The 16,977-nt window shown below is 53.9% G+C and overlaps 1 protein-coding gene across 1 annotated transcript in view; it reads right to left on the reverse strand.

The window, feature by feature from the left end:
* The window catches only part of DSCAML1 (DS cell adhesion molecule like 1), a 79,493-nt gene that overhangs the window by 57,053 nt on the left and 5,463 nt on the right, over positions 1 to 16,977 (reverse strand). Inside the window, exons 2-3 of the mRNA XM_021376329.1 lie at positions 15,500 to 15,817; positions 13,624 to 13,770 (exon numbers count right to left, since the gene is read on the reverse strand). Of these exons, the coding sequence (XP_021232004.1) occupies positions 13,624 to 13,770; positions 15,500 to 15,817 (465 nt within the window). The remainder of the gene's footprint in view (positions 1 to 13,623; positions 13,771 to 15,499; positions 15,818 to 16,977) is intronic.

Here is a 16,977-nt window from a genome sequence, read left to right on the forward strand (position 1 = left end):
GCCGCCAGGACCTCAGATCCCGCCGTGCCATTAGGTGCTGCCGGTCAGAGAGCCCCATGTGGGCTGTGCAAAAAGCAGACCACTATTTCTGGGGGATGTTGCAGCACATCACCTCTCCCTGCCCTGAGCAGCTCTGCAGGCTCCCCCCAGCCCAGCCCAATGCCCACCGCCTCTCAGGGCTGAGGGCTGATGGGAGGGATGCACACATCTCACCCAGACCAAACAGCATCTTCTCCCCTTCTTCTCATATGAAAATATTTGTAAATAAATGTTTCCTGCTTCTGTTTATCCCGTTTTAAAGGACTTTAAATGGAAGCCTGCTCCCCACACTGTATCATTACCCCTCATTATCGCAATTTTCCAGAGTTTAGGTGGCTGGAGAAAGAAAACAGAGGATAATATGCCACTCCGAGAGCAGCAAAAACAAACAGAGGGAGAACAATCGCGAGCCTAACTTGGAGCCTTCTGACCAAAGCATTTCAATGATGCTGGGCACGCGGCGAGCGCTCGCTGCGCAGCCTCCAGCGCGGCATCGGCGCGGTAATTAGGCTCTGCACTCATACGCAAACAAGGTAGATGTCAGCACATTTCTAATATGCTCGCCACCGCCGCGAGGCAAATTAAGCCATTTGCAGCTCGGTCAAGCTTTGCAGTTTGCTCCGTGAGCAGGCGCAGAACCTGCTGCGGTTTGGGGCTCGGCTGCGCACCCACCCCACGCAGCATCCCCATGGTGAGCATCATCCCGCTGTGCACAACCTGAGCTCCCTTGGGGTGGTGCAGGAGCGTGTTCTGGAGCACAGCTCATGCTGTAATATCACAGCATCCCCTTTCTTTAGGGAATGAGGCCAATGCCAAACCCCACATGGCTGCGGAGAGGTGGGAGCCCCAGCACGGCGCGTGTAGCTGAGTCGAAAGGCACTGGTTTGCTTTGTGGGGGATGGCGGCAGAGGTCAGCAGGAAGGGTGAAGGAGGCAGTAAGGATTTTGGTACAGAAGCCACAATGAGAGAGTTTTATCTAGCAACCACAAATAACCCTCCAGAGGGACTAAACTTAGCCCTTGGTGAGGACGAATTATTGCGTTGGGTTTCAGAGTAAGAGCAATTCGGATCCCAGTGAGAAAGGAAAGCCAAGTGCCACAGCCACGTGCACAGGGACAGCCAAGGTGTTGCTGACTTGGTTTCCACCATGATCATAGAATCATTTGAGTTGGAAGGGACCCTTAAAGGCCGTCTGGTCCCACTCCCCTGCAATGAACAGGGACACCCACAGCTCCAGCAGGACCTCATGCCCTGTTCCCTGACCTTGGCTGTCTCAAAGCCTGACAAACCCAACAAATTGTTGCACAGATAGCTGCTGTGCTACTGAATCCAGAGCACCGAGCAGCTGACAAATGCCCCCAGGTAGGGACAGCCCTTATTACAGCAGGGAAGGGCTCCAGAAAGAAATCCCATTTATAGATCATTGCCTTGATATCTTGTTGTTTTGCATTTCTGTTCTATACACCCTTGTTTATTGCACTGATATTTCATCCTGCAGATTCATCTTGGATCATCATTAACGTTCCTTCCTCGCTCGCAGACATGCTTCTGCTCATCATAAACATCTACGCTGAAATTTCAGATTAATTAAAAGCTGTAAATTGCAAAGCCAGATGCTACAACTCACACCTTCGCCCTTCCAAAAAAAATAAAAAGGAAGATGAGATGAGATGACGATGCTCTCCTATGATCACCGGGCGGCCGTTCCCTGAGGACACCGCGCTGGGATGGAGCTGCTCCGCGCTACCACCGCTCCCTCCAACGCAGCACCCGGTGCTTCTGTGCCTGCTCTGCCCCCTTCCATCACTTCAGGGCGGATTAGCAGGAGAGAGGCAGGCTCCAGCGTTGCTCAGTTCTTGAGCTCCTACTTGCCGCAGATCTCTTAATGCATTTCTTGGCCAAGGGTTAGCAGATTAAACACTCCATAGAAGGCGAGCTGACACAAGCTGACAGACCTGAATCTTCTGCACATGCATAAGTGCCAGTCCTCATCACAAGGATGCTTATTTGCCAGCCTCATACCTATCACTTTGGCTGGGAGTCAATCTAAATAAAGCAAATTCACTTGTTCTGATGGGGAGAGGGAGTCACCGGGCTGTCATAAGGCTGAACTCAGCCTGCATCACTTCAAAGTGGAGGTGCTGCGGAAACACAAAGCACTTCAGCTCCGGGAACAGGAGGGGGGAAGTTTTGCTTCCATCCAGCAGAGACACAGGAGGAAGAGCTCTGCACACCTCTCCCGTGGTCCTGCCCCGCTCAGCCTCAGCTCCCGTCCTTCCCCAGCTCTCGGCTGCGAGGATTAAGACTCATTTCAAATGAAGTTTTCATTATTTTCCGCTCTCCTTCTTTATTCCCAAACTCATTTGCATTACAAAAAAATTAAACAAAAGCTGCTTTTTGAATCTCCACTCATTACTCCCATTACATTTGTTAACATCATTATCTTCAGCTGAAGATGGCAACTATTATCAAATGTTGCAGAGCTTTTGTAGACCTCTTGCTATATTACTCCAGAAAATTGCTTTAATGCTCATGCTTTTAGTGGTTTTAAAGAACCAGCTATAGCATTAGAAGCCATAAAGAAGATAAAAAAGCACATCGTTTGATAGTATGTGCATTTTTCCCCTTTACGCTGAGATATAAATACGCAGTGGTAATGCAGGATGCACTACAGCAATCCACCATGCATCCTCCTATCTGACCCTTGGTACGCCGCTCCGGCTCTCTGCAGCTCCTCCCTTCCCTCAAACACTTCTTTCAGGAGAAAGCACTGCAACAAAAGCTTCTACCAAAAGCAACACCTTCCGAACACGGCACAGTTTGCTTCTTCCAAATTTCAGCAACACAGATTTTGTTTGCACAAGGGAGAGGAATGGCAAACGGCTCCAGCTGTGGCTGCTGGATCTGTGTCTTCAGGAGGGAAAACAAGCCCAGACCACATAAGTACTCAGGGAGCAGCCCAGGAGTGTCCAAACACAGCCCGTGAGGATGGCACACGGATGTGATAACAGATCGCCCTGCTCTAGCCATGCGTGAGCACAACTCACACGAGCCTATGGCATAAGTTCATGCCTGGTCACACAGCCCAGGAGACCCACACACGCAGATGTAAATTATCACTTTGTTTTCCATCGGGCTTTTGGTGTTGATTCATGCTGCCCAAACAAATAATTACAGCCTTATCTCCATCACGCAGCAGCATTAGCTGCAATTCATCATTTCTACCTTCTTTGTTTCATGCGTAGCATACATACATACATAAATAAAGAAGAAATTCAGCCCTTCATGTTTCACAGGGCACTGGCACAGCAAAGTAGCATTGGGTTAAACATGGGCCCCGCTGCAACAAAAGTGTGATCTCCGTGCAACTCCTCCCTGACGCAGGCAGCACAAAGCCTCGCCTGCAATTGATCCCATCCAGCACAACAGGGCTATAGGGGAACCATAACCCACGTGTGGTCACCCAACACAACGCAGCAGTTCAACCCCTGCCCATGCTGTCAGAGCTTTGCAGGCTGCAAAATAACATCAGAACACAAATGGGAGCACCACGTGGGGGTTCTGTACAGGCCAAGAACATGCAAACAGAGCTCCTTGTGAGCACTCAGCTCTTACACCAGGATACGTACAAACATGGAAAACAAAGCAGAACCACTGAGATCAGGATCAGTGCTCCCCAGCCATGGGTAAGCAGAGCTCTGTGTTTCCTTCCACTGATGGACCAAAGCTCTCAGCAATGCCATTCTGGCTCTGGCTTCTGTCACCTTCTTCAGGACCAACAGTTTGTCTGCTGCACAGAGGGTCAAGGCTGGACCTCAGCATGAGGGTTTGCTCTTGGAAGCTGACAGGGACATGGGCATCCCCTATAGGAGGAGGGAACGTGGGGCCATGCCTTGCAACCCTGATGACACCGAGCTGAGTGGTGCAGTTGACACAACAGAAGGAAGGGACGCCAACCAGAGGGACCGGGACAAGCTCAAAAAGTGGGCACACAAGAACGTGATGAGGTTTAACAAGGCCAGGTGCAAGGTGCTGCACTTGGGTCAGGGCAGTCCCAGACATGAGCACAGACTGGAGAAGAACTCGTTGAGAGCAGCCCCATGGAGAAGGACTTGTGGGTCCTGATGGACAGAAGCGGGACATGAGGCAGCAGTGTGCGCGTGCAGCCCGAAGGCCGACAGTCCCCTGGGCTGCAGCAACAGAGGGGTGGCAGCAGGGAGAGGAGAGGGAGGGGGTTGTCCCCCTCTGCTCTGCCCCTGGAAGTCCCCACCTGCAGTTGTTGTTGGTTGTTCCTGTCCCATCAGCTGTTCTATGATTCTACTACCTGCAGGTGCAGCTTGACCACAAGTTATAGCTTCAGAGCTGCTGCCAGTGGGAAGACACACAACAGGCAATGGAAGTACTGGAAACAAACATTCAAAACCACAGAAATGAGAGGTATTCCTCAAGAGAAAACGTAACAAGGCCAAACCCCAACATGTTGCAGCCTTCAGGTGGAATGGAGATGAGCTGTAGATGAATTGCCCCCTCTGAAGGAACAGGGGGTGCAAAAGCAGAGCCCAGCGAGCCTCTCACTCCCACCCCAGCCCCATCACCAGCCCCACTGCTGGGTGCCACGCACTTAGGCAGAAATCTCAGTTCTCGGTTAAAAATAACAGCGGTTTCCAGCCCTCAAAGGTGCAGAAAAATGTGACCTCTAAAAATTCAGGAACTGAAAGGCAAATCAAATGAGTCCCAAATTTGTCTACGCTATAAACGTCAATTTCTTTTTGAAAGAAATGAATGTTTTTGATGAATGTTTTCTTGAATGCCTGCTCTTGGCAGTGCTGCCATCTGTGAAAAATCTCTGCCACGCTCGCTATTAAGATTCCATTTCCAAGAAGAGCTCATCGCCGTTTTAATAAATGGTTAAAAAACTGTCACCAGTCCAAAGGGGCAGCAGCTTGTTTACTGTGAGCGGCTCTGTCACCACGTACAGCACCTCTGAGCAATCGGCTCCGAGCTGCCAGACCACATACGGTCCCACTGCAGCCTTCCAATGAGCGGCATTTCAGCGAGCACGTAGGAACCCAATGCCTGTCGACTCTGAATGAGATTTATTCTCCAGCTCGCTTGTGAGAGGGGTCACTTAGAGCCTCGCAAAGGTTTCACCCAACACTCACAAGTCATTTATTGGCCTTTCCGTACCATTCATCGCCAAAAAGCACGAGCTGTCTCCAGCAGTGGAAGTGCAATAGCAGCACCTGGCAGCAGGGGCTACCAAAAGCCTTTGGAAGAGCACCAGCGCTGGGCTGGGATGGAAGCAGCATGCCCTGCTCATGCCATGAGTAACATGCCATGGGCTGCAGACTGCCCCATGGCTTCGTGCATCCATCCCAGCACCCATGGGTGGGCTGAGGAGCCCACCTTGGCAGCACAGCTGCTGCAGTGGAGGCCCAAAGCGCCTGGTGCATGCATAGCTCATGTGCGTGACTACATCAGGAGGAACAATGAGATCTTTTTCCAGCTTCGGCAAACATCAGTATAATAAAAAAAAAATATTAATTATATGCTTGAACATATGCACCAGAGCAATGCCCTGTATTTTCTCCTAATTGTTCTCCGAGCCTTACAGAGACACATTTAAATAAAAATGAAGCAGTTATTTAAACCGCAATTAAAGATGGAGCAATTTATTTTTAAACTGGGAAGAGCGTCACCGGAGCAGGCGCGAGGGCCGCGGGCAGCGCCAGCATCCAGCAGCACCACGATCCTGGCACTTTTTGAAGAGGAGATGGAGGCTGCAATGCCATGGAAAGGCTTCTCCCTTGCGGAGGTCAGCTCCTCGCTAGCAAATTTGCAGCCTGGGTCTCTCTGAGGGTACCAGGGCCAGGCGCTGCGATGCGTTTCAGAGAGAAAGGCAAGTTGCTGCCCATGGAGGCATTCCAAAATGTAGAGATGTGGCACTGGAGGACTTGGTTTACTGGGCATGGTGGGGGTGGGCTGATGGTTGGACTTGATGATCTTAGAGATCTCTGCTATCACACGGCCCTGTTCCCCAAATCCCAAGAACTTCCCCCAGAATCTCAGCATCCCACACCAGCAGGAGGGAGCATCCTCTGCAGCAAAACGCTGCTGGAAGGGGGCTGGGGTGGGAGGGAGAGGAGCACCCACAACACAAACCCACCCTCTCTTTTCATAAGACAGCAGAATTTATCAGCCCGCAGCCCTTCACATCTGTCTCCTCATACAAAATGAAAGAGGCTTTGAAAAACAGAGGAGATGAAATAAAGCCGTCTGTGTGAGGAAGCTGGCATCTCTGCCACTGTCACTGTCACCATGGTAGGAATAATGACCGCGATTGTTTCTGCATCTGTGGATGTGCGGGGAGGAGGAGGAGGAGGAGGAGGGGGAGGAGGAGGAAGCAGCACACCCCCAGCAGCAGCCCTGCAGCTCCTGGGGGCAGCAAGCGGCTCCTGCACCCCAACGTGGCCGTGTCCTCGTCCCCACATGTGTCAGCCATGCCAGTGGCTGTGTCAGCAGCGATGGCGCAGGGCAGGGATGAGCTCGGCAGCATGCAGCTGTGGGTCCTCTTCTCCCTTGCCCAACACAGCCCCAAGGGCTGAAGCCTATGAGAACCTGGTTTGAGAAGAGCTCTGACCTGCACAGTTCGCACACCATGTTTGCAGCACTCCAGCAATTGTAGGCACGCTGCCCTGGGGGGTTCAGCTTCTCTGGAGACCTCAGGGTTGCAGGGCACAACCAGCACCATCCTCACTCCATTAGATGACAATTAAAAGGGAAAATATTGAGGCAGATCAGGGCTCTGGCCATGCCAGCAAACAGCTGGTGCAGCAAACCCCTTCCCTCTGAACATTCCCCAGAGCTGGCCTGAGCACGTTCAGGGAGATGGCAGCGGATTCCAACCCAAAAGGGTTGCACAGTCTTGTCCTGAGGTGACCCAGTGCGTTGTAGAGCTCCAGACCCCAAAGGATTGCAGCTCTCCTTCAGCAGCAATGCCTCCAAAATGCACAGAAGCATTACAATTTGGCAAACGCCTTCTGAGTGGCAGACAGCACGCTGCTCTCTCCCAGGGTGCTGCAGAGGGCTTCGCTTCTCCCCTCAGCTTCTTGGAAATTGTCTGCAAAATCACAATCTGCAATTCAGGGCACAACTGGAACTAAACCTGTGCGGAGCCACACTGGGACTTGAGTCCATGCAGCATGTCCTGCTGCCACCAGCAGAATGCATTCCTCCATCCGTCTCCTGCTCCTCTCTCACTCTGCTCTCCCCACTTTACATCACCCATCCCATCCCCATGCTGAGAGCAGCACCAGCACTCAGGCAGTCCCGGCAAGGTGAAGCCGACAGGTGCTCACCCTCCATTCCCAGCTGCTTCCCAGGCTCTGTTCCCAACCCTTCTGGGCTCTGAGGGGTTCTTGGGCATCTCCATACCAGCAGAGCCTCCCACACCTGGAAGCTCAGCCTGAACTCTGAGACATCAGCGCAGGATGCAGACGTGGGGTTGGAGCACAGCACTGAGGTGTCAGGCAGAGATGTACAGCCCAACAGCTCCAAGCCCAGTGCCATCCATCCCAACCTCTGAGCACTGTTAATCCATTCCCTAAGCACCACAGCTCCTTGGGTGGCCGAAGATTTATGCACACAGGTGTGCAGAGTTGGCAGCTCCGACATGGACACCTCTATTTCAGCGCTGTGGAGCTCATTGTGCTGCGCTTGGCCCATGCTCCATCACCCCGCAGGGCTTGGAGAGGGCAAGAACATCGCACAGGGCTGGCACATAGGGCTGGGATGCCATGTGCTGATCCAACAGCACTTTCCCCCCACAGGCAGCCCTCTGCCCTGTACCCACAGCAGCCAGGGACCTCCTCGCTCTGACTTCAGATGGAGCTTCTGCAGGAGAGAAGCGCTCCACCAGCGCAGCCAAAGCGGCACAGAGCTTTCCTGCAGAACGGGCTGAGCTCACTCAGTTCCAGGCAATTCTCATTGCAACATCAGCAGCTGAGAGCTGCTGCACGGGAGGCAAGGTTGGCAGCCAAACCCACTCTGCAAAACTGGGGCTCATGGCAGAGGAGGGACACAGCTGCAGGGATGGGCACGCTGCAGCCACACCACTGCCACCAGTGCCCACCACAGCACGGGCACAGCTGGAAGCAATAGGGGCTCACCCCTTGCTATTCACACACATCTTGTTGACTTGTTTTAGTCTTTTTGTATGTGTGTGTGTGTGTGTGTGTGTGTGTGTGTGCGTGCATGTGTGTGAGATCGTCTCCAACGTGACTCTGCATTATCTGGGCTATAATGAGTCCTTGCTAAAGTGGATTTGATGGAATAATTATATTCCAGAAAAAAAAAAATCCTGCAGGAAAGCGCTCTCCCCTCTTAAAGGGCAGGAGCATCAAACGTTCTCGCCACATTATTTGCAGTCACACCTTCTGCTGCATCTGCTCCTTTTAAAATCTCTAACTCCAATCTGATCTGAATATATAAATCTGAATTATCACAGCAAAAGGAGATGTGCTCACACCTTTTTTTATCTGTTGCCATGGCGATTAGATAAAATTCACGCCAAGTCTCTGGGGAAGGATGAAATGATTTCAGACAGAATCTCACCCCACTTGGTGAGAATAACGCCTGGAGCTCCTTCCCTCTGTAACAGGTCTGGGCACATGTCGCAGCCAGAGAGGGTGCGAGGGGCGGGGGGACACCGGGACACTTTGGGAGATCTTGGGACCGACAGAGGAAAAGGTTCCACAGCACCCCCAGCCAGGGGAGGGCAGGACCACGCTCAGCTGAATCACATCAGGCTGCTCCACGGGGATATGAAATTTAAGTGAAAAGGGCATCTCGTGGCCACTGGTCACAGCCTGGCTTCCAGCTGTCTGGGAGATGGCTGCCAGCCCCACTCTGTGCCCGCTGCAGGGCAGGTGGGGCAGCAGCCCCCGCTCCTTCCCCTCCAGTGTGGGCACCCCATGAAGTTGGGGTGACTCCCGAGTGCCCTCAGGTCCCAGCACGCCCAGTCATTGTCCACTGCAGGCTCCAAAACAGCCTGAGCTGTTCTGTGTTCAAATAGAAGTAGGGCAGCACATCCCATGAAACCCCTCTGCCAAGAGTCTATCCCACACCAGGGGGTGGTTTCGGGGGGCTCGGAGGCACCAACTGAATGATTCTTCTGTTTTACCCTAAAAAAGTTGTGGGTATTCATACAGATGCCAGCAGAGCCTTCATGTGGCTTTGCTATGTAGCAGGAGCTGACACATCCCATAGTGACAGCATGAAGAAGCCAAACTTCCAGCAACATGGGGAGGGAGGAGGTCAGGTTTCCCCATAATTTCTGATGCAAAACTTCAGGAATCTTTGGACCTGGCCCTCAGCATTCATTGGGAGATGGATATTTGGTTGACAAGTCTCCATCCCTGGAGATGCTCAAGAGCTGCGCAGATGTGGCACTTGGGGACATGGTGGGGATGGGTTGACAGTTGGACTTGGTGATCTTAGAGGTCTTTTCCAAGACGTGGTGACCATCCTCAGCAACTTATCTCTGGCCCCCAAACCATCCCACTGAAGACAAGCACACAAAGACTGCCTTACACCTCACCATGTCGATCCTGTCCCAGCTTTTCCCCAGGAACTTGATGCCATCAGAACAAGCCCATTGACCAAAGGACAACACTTTGCTCCCCTGGCCCGCTTGCCATGCCTCTGGGATCAGCTGCCCCATCCCGCAGCACCCGGAGCATCGCACCCATGCACACCATTGGGTTTAACTGCTGGCAGCCCCACACTGCACCTCTAGGCTCACTGTGCTTGGAGACAGAGTAAAGCAGGATTGGTGCAGAGCTGCACTCCAATATTTTAGAGAGAAATGTAACGCGTGGCAGATGCTGCCAGGTACAGCAGAGCAGAGCATACATCTTTGGGGCAGACGGATGTATTTAATCACCAGAAAGCTGTTACAATTTTATTCTCCACATCACTGAAGGGTCTCTGAGATGAGCTTGAGAATTCCATCCATAGACTCAGGCACAGCATGGCAAGGGATTCTTAAATTAAGCTAAGACACCACTACCAGATCAGCTTAGGTGCTTGATGGAATCATAGAATCATAGAATGGCCTGGGTTGAAAAGGACCTTAAGGATGTTCCCTACATTCCAAACAAAAACGTTCACAAAAAAACATTAAAACTTTGCCAAACAGGTTTGTTTGCTTTTCTCCGTGGTTCTGGCACAGAACTCCAGGTGCTGGCTTCCAGAGAAAGGACATCATGGCCACCCAACGTACACACGTGCTTCGTTTGGAAGCAAAGTTTTGGAGAAGTCACCAAGCACTGCATGCAGCTTGCTGCTGCAGAAGGGCTGACCGCTCCTCACCAACCCATGCCAGCATCTTCAGCTCGCTGCCTGCATCACCGCAAACCCCCCGGAACGGGTGCAAGCCCAGCCCTGCTGAAACCCCTTCCCATCGGGCAACACCTGGAGAGAGGAGAAGCCAGCGCCGCGCATTTCCATTTCTGTGTCACAACAACTAGAGCACGGTGACGCTGAGGCAGCTCCGGTCGCGGATGCAACAGTTCCTCCGACAAATCAAACCCGTGTGCTGCCAGACCTCACGTCACCCGGCGCTTTAATAGAGCCATCCGCCGAGCTCAGGGCAGCGGCTTCTCCCCGTTTCCCTCCAGGGAAGGGAGAGGCACGCGGAAGCACGCTGCTCAGCTGCATCCTCCCCGGTCCTCCTCCCACCCCACCCCACCCCCGAGGATACATCAAGATTCATCAATAGCAGCAGAGTTTGAAATCACAGCCTCGGTGTGAAGCGCAAATCTTGCACGCAGCCCCCAGATCCGCGAGCGCTGCTGCTTTATTCTGAATAAGCACGAGCCCACGTTCCACGCCAGAACGCCGAGAGTGCTGCTGCACGTGTGCTACCAGGCTGAGAACGAACAGCAAGATTGATTTGGACGCGAGCACCAGCAAAGCAAATGGCTTTCTGAAAACCCTATAATTTCTCCGCAACCCTTGACTTCACTAAACACACATTTTTAGACTACGGCACCGTTAGGTAGGCATTAAACAAAAATGAGCCGCACTAATGATGATTTATGTGCAGGATAACCTTCCATAAAGAATTTATCTTTGATTTCAGGGTAAGTTACAGCGTTGCCAAGTTAACCAAACCACGCGAGTCACCACCAAACCCCTCCTGCAGCAGCGCGACCTGGACACAAGGCATTTCTCTGCCACTGTTTCAAGATCTCGCCCAAAACCGAGCAATAGGTGCTGCTGAGAAGGCACACGAGTCAGGAACTGGAGAGAAGTCAGGCAGAGAGCTTAGAAAGCAGCACTGTGCCAGTGGGAGCAGCGCTAAAGGAGCACAGGGAAGCACAGGGCACACCAGCAGGAGCACATGGGGATGAGCAGGAATCACTCCCTCCACTTCAGGAGGAGAACATGGTTTGGTAACAGCAAAGCCAGCATCAGCTCTAGCAAGAGCAATAAGAAATCAGCTCCAGGCAGACACTATATTTGTAATCCAACAGCAAAACACGCTTGCTTGTGTTGACTCCGCACTGTAACACAATTTGTATGTTCTGTCTTTAGGGTAATTATTGCTTTAGAATGTTAAAATTGTTCCACTCTAATTAAATCATCATATTAAAAAAAAAATAATCCACCGCAGCAGCAAGCTCGGGAGCAGGCCTGGCTGAGATCATGCGTGTGCATGGGTGCTCGGGCGGGCAACACACTGCTGCTGCTCACACAGAGCACGGACACCGCTCTGCTCCTGCAACTCCACTGCGTAGCACAAGTCCATGAGAGCACCCTGATGCCCCCGGGGTCTCCAGCACCACTGGGAGCACCTAAAGCAGAAAAGCAGCGCCAGAAACCACCACACCCCAAGCCAGCCCAGCAGGGAACCGTGCTCCTCCTGAGCTGCAACTGCTGCTGGAGGCATTTCCATGATGCTGCAAAACCCCCCTGAAACACCAGAAAGATGCTTACACAGGTTTGTATTCGAGAAGATCGTTTGCTAAACAAAAATCTCCTTCTCCAGGCACAAGGCTGCTGCAGACACAGAGCAGCTGCCCATCAACGAGCAGCATCCTTCCCGGCTCCTGCCCGGGGAAGACCACGGAGCGAGGAGTCTCATGCAATATTTCATCCTGAGACTGTCAGAAGTGGGTCAGTGCTGGGGAGGAGGGGCACTGGGCTGGAGCCCTGACCACGGCGGGGAGCTGGCTCCTTGCCCCAGCTCCTCAGCCCAGCGTGGGCTTGGTGCCAGCACCAGGATTGGCACGGAGGGTGGTGGAGACGTGCGCCCTTGCTGCCCCAGCACATCTCCCAGGTGTCACCTCACAGACCCTACAAAGGCCCTGCAGCCGGAGGAGCACACCCAGTGTCCATCCCCATGCCAGCCACAGGGTAATGCCAGCAGCTGGGCTGCACCCCAAGGTGCCACCACAGCCCTCCGGAAGGCTGCTCATCCCCTTCCAGGTGAAGCACTCTGCTCCTTAAGCTCCTTAGGAAACAGCCCCGCGAGGCGGATTAGAGCAAATCTCCTCCCATGCATGGTCAGCAGCTGGCACCAGGCTGTCCCCCGGCTGTGCCCCGCTGGTGGCAGCCCCTGGGCGCAGCATGGCCAACGTGGCCCTGGGGGAGCAGCGGGACTTGCTGTCCTGTGAGCAAATATCAAGCACCGAGCGCTCACTTTGGGCAAAATCCTTTAATTCTTTCTGGATCCCCTGGGGAATGCAGCATCGATTGCTTTACTACCAGCTCACCCACGCTGCGCCAGGCAGCCAGCACGGCCATCAATACAGCCAGGGAGGGAGCCAGGAGGTCACCCCGGCACACGGGGACACTGGTGGCCCCACACAGCACCTGCCACAGCCCCGTGCTGCTCCTGAGCCTGTGACAGCCTGGCAGGACCCAGCACAACACAGCCAGCAGCATCCCCTGCTCGACCACACCAAGCCTGGGAGGCTGTATCCCATCTGAGGGACCCGCTGGGGCAGAACCCTGCTTTCAGAGCATCCCTGCTCTCACAGGATATCAAAAGCCATGGGGAACTGCCCAAGGGTCCCTGCAAAGAGTTGGGTGCTGCTGTTGCGCTGGTGGGGGCACATCCTGCCAGGGTGGCCAAGTGGCTGCCAAGTGCCAGCAGAAGGAAGAGACACACAATGCCATTTTGAAGTCAAGAAGCCAGAAAATTGACTCTGTGCCATTCAAAAAACAGGGAAACCAACCAGCTGCAGGTCAGAGTGCATGGGTCACCTCCTGCTGTCCCAGCCCCAGGTGCAATGCAGCCACTGGGGTGAGATGGCTCAGGCAGGTGGCAGACACCGGGACAGGACCCACGAGCTCAGCAACGTGCAGAGCACCACCATCCACAGCACCAGAGACACCGACACAGCACATCTGCTCACACCACCGGGCCTCTCCGGTGTGAAGCCACAGGATGGTCCCCAATAAAAGCCTTGGCTTTGGCAGCACCAAACGCCATCGTCCACAACAGCCAGCCCAACACAGCCAAGCAGGTCAGGTATTCCACGGATCACGGCGCTTCCCCAGCAGCTGCTCTCTTACCTGGGATGATAGAAACGGTGTCTTTCTCCCAGGACACAACACTAACGTATTCCTGCACTGAGGAGGGGATGAGGCACTTGAAGACAGCCACGTTTCCACGCATCGACCTTTGGTCCTCCACCCGGACGGTGTATGGCTCCCTGAAAACTGCAGAGGGGAGCAGATGGTTGGTGGCACGACAGCACTGGAAAGGAACCCACTTAGTTTTGCTTTAATCCTCCATCTCCCCCCGTAAAAAGAAAAAAACAACCCCCCACCTTGCTGGCTTTCAGGGCACCTTGCACTGCTGCTAGAGATCAGGAGCAGAATGGGCACAACGCTGGGCGGTACTGAGTGACACCTCACCTGATCAGTAGCAGAGGAGGTAGCAGCCACAGGTAAGCAGCCAGCTGTAGGACAGGCCCCACCTGCACCGCTGCCCCCCCAGCTCCCTGCTATTGATGGGGTGAAGGGGAGAAACCTGCACAGAAAGGGACACCAGCACTGCAGCAGCTTAGTCAGCCAAAGCCTCTTTAATCACATGGAGCAGGGGCTTATTCATGGGCTTTGAAGGCCAGCAGGGAGCACAGGGGCACCCAGCTGGGCTCTGCCTCCAGCATCCCAACCCCAGCCCTGCAGCCCCTACTGCTGCCAAGCTGCGTGTTCCCACAAAGGTAGTTTGAAGACATGACCATCACGCTTAAGAGTTTTCCATTGGCCAGCAAGATTTACCCCGTGCACTCACTACAAAGTCTGCCAAAGCTTTCGAGATTTTTCCCTATTCCTCATATTTTTAATTGGGTCCTATCTGCTTTCTTTATACAGCAGTCACTGGCTTTTTGTGCTGCATGGCCATTGCAACACAGAGGGCACAAGCCAGCCAAGTGGTCACAAAGGTTTCAACCAATTTCAAGTATTCCAGAGCCAAAGTGCTTGGATCCACCACTGCTGGGGCCATCCTGGTGGCTCACTGCCCCACTGCACGCTGCCCACTTATTGCAGCTGCTAATAGGACAGATGTGGGCCCTGGGCAGCAAGGGAGCTCACAGAGCCCTGGCATGAGGAGAGGAGCAGCTCCATGCTGCACAGCCACATTTACTGCACCCCTACCTGCCGCTGTCCCTCCTCCACTAAGCTGTGGTTTATAGGTAACCTGCTAATGTTGGTAAATAATTCACTCTGGGAGGGGGGTTAATACCCATTTACTCTGCAGTACAAGGTATTAAAATAAAAAAACCCTGTAGTCACTTCTGTCATGTTCCCTCTGCTAGCCCCACTTTTAATAGGTTACATAATGAAGCCATTCCTGGGCTATTAGCCCTCCTCAGCCTGGTCAATAATTTACCATAACGGCTTTTGGAAGCAGCTCTTTGCCATATTCCTCCTTTTTTTCTTTGCTTAATAAGCCTTGGCATGCTTGGGCTGGATGCTCCAATGGGAACAGAGCGGTCTGAGAGGGGCTGTGGGACACAGAGGGGCTCTGAGCTACAGATGGATGCGTCCCAGGTCCTCCTGTGCACGATGGTGTGAAGCTGCTTAAGGGAGGTGCATGGATGCAGCCGCACCGTTGCTGCACCCAAGCCACACACCATGCCCCTGCCCATCGCTGCGCAGCCCTCCCTGTGCCAGTGGCAGGCCTGCATCGCAGAGCTTGCTCTGAGCTCAGGCAGGACACCGCTCACAGACACATATTGGCAGCTGCCTCCTGTTTGTCCAGCCCCGGCTCTCCGGCAGTGCAGCATTGATCACTGCCCTCACAGCAGGGCAGCACAGCCCATGCTCAGCACTCCTCCGAGCGCAGCAGCGTGCTGTCACCATCCCACACCAGGTGGGCAGGCCAGGAGACCCGAGAAAAGCCATTACTGCATCCAAGCCCCAAACCCCAGGGAGCTCCTACCTGCTTTAACACGGATATTCGGGCTCCTGATTTTGCCAGCCGAGTTCTCCGCGGTGCAGAAGTAGTCGTTGTCGTGGATAAAGCTATTGAAGGCTGATGGCGAGAAGGGGTAGAGCTGCAAAGTCCCATTGGCATGGACATGCCGGATGTGGGGCACATCGTAGATGTCGTCGCCTGTGGCCAAGTACCACCGAAGGACGGCGCTGGGTGACCCTGCGGCCGGGCAGGGGATCACCACCCCCACTGTGCTGGAGAAGGTGACCTGCTGGATGGAGTCGTTCACAAAGTAGAGGCTGGTTCCAACATCTTCAGCGTGAGCTGCAGAGGAAGCAGAGCCCGAGGGTCAGCGCGGGTGGTGATGCTCCCCAGAGGTGTGGCTGCCCCAAACCCAGCCCCAGCCCTAGAGCACAGAGAGAACGTCAGGGCAGGGGCTGGAAGCATGGGTCAGGGACCACGAGCACCTAACTGCAACCAGATGCCCCCACGCATGGGTGCTCCTCACCTAGATGTGCAGCCCCAGATGTGCAGCGTGGGCCCTGCACAGAGACACCATTACCTGGTGACAGGGGCTGTGCATGCACTGGTGTCCCTGAGCTTGCACCATGGCACAGCTCACACTGCCCAGGACACCGTGAGCACTGCAGAAAAGCAAAGGAGCAGACCTCTCCTCCCAGCACCCCTGGTCTCCCCTTGCCACTCCAGGACCACAAGCTCCCCTTCTCCACCACAGTGAGCAAAGCTGCCTACAAATAAGGACGAGGCAGCCCCCAGTCACTTGGTTCCGTTTTTCTTTTTTTAGCCACACTTTTCTGCGTGGGCGGAAGGACACAGATATAGCAAGCAGCCCTCGGTGGTGTATTAATAGCTCTGCCTGGGAGCACCACTCGTGGTGCTGCAGAGCCAGCACTGAGTGTGCCACGCTGCTGGCTCCAGCGAGCCGCCAGGGACCTCCCTGACCCCAATTCCTTCACCTGGGGAGGAGAGAACATGAACAGGGAGCAGAACATCCACCAGCATCCACAGCTGTGCCCCCAGCATGCTCCACTCATTCTCAGCCAGGTCAATAGAGGAAAGCCCAAAGTGCCTCAAACCCTTCCTGTGCAGAGCCCCGTCCTCTCTGCTGCATGAGCACCCAGCGAGAGCACCCACACCTTGCTCTGCACTGAACCATAATCTAAAACTTATAAAATGACCAAGTTTCCCCCTTTGCCTACTCAGAGCCCGACGGTCTCACACCAAGGACACTGCAGCCATAGAATCATTAAGGTTGGAAAAGACCTCCAACCACCAACCCATCCCCACGTGCTGCACCACAGCAACAGAAGGGACTGGTGGCCAGCAAGATCCAGCACTGTCACTGCACCCCAAATGGATTTTTAGGCTGGCAGTGCCCATGCCTGCAGAGCAGTGATGTGCACGAGGGCAGGACGCTACCCGACCTGCACCCTGCCCCAGCAGCAATGGGAGTACAGCTACAG

This window comes from Numida meleagris, chromosome 23 (assembly GCF_002078875.1).
Source record: "Numida meleagris isolate 19003 breed g44 Domestic line chromosome 23, NumMel1.0, whole genome shotgun sequence".
In the NCBI taxonomy this organism is placed as follows: domain Eukaryota; kingdom Metazoa; phylum Chordata; class Aves; order Galliformes; family Numididae; genus Numida; species Numida meleagris.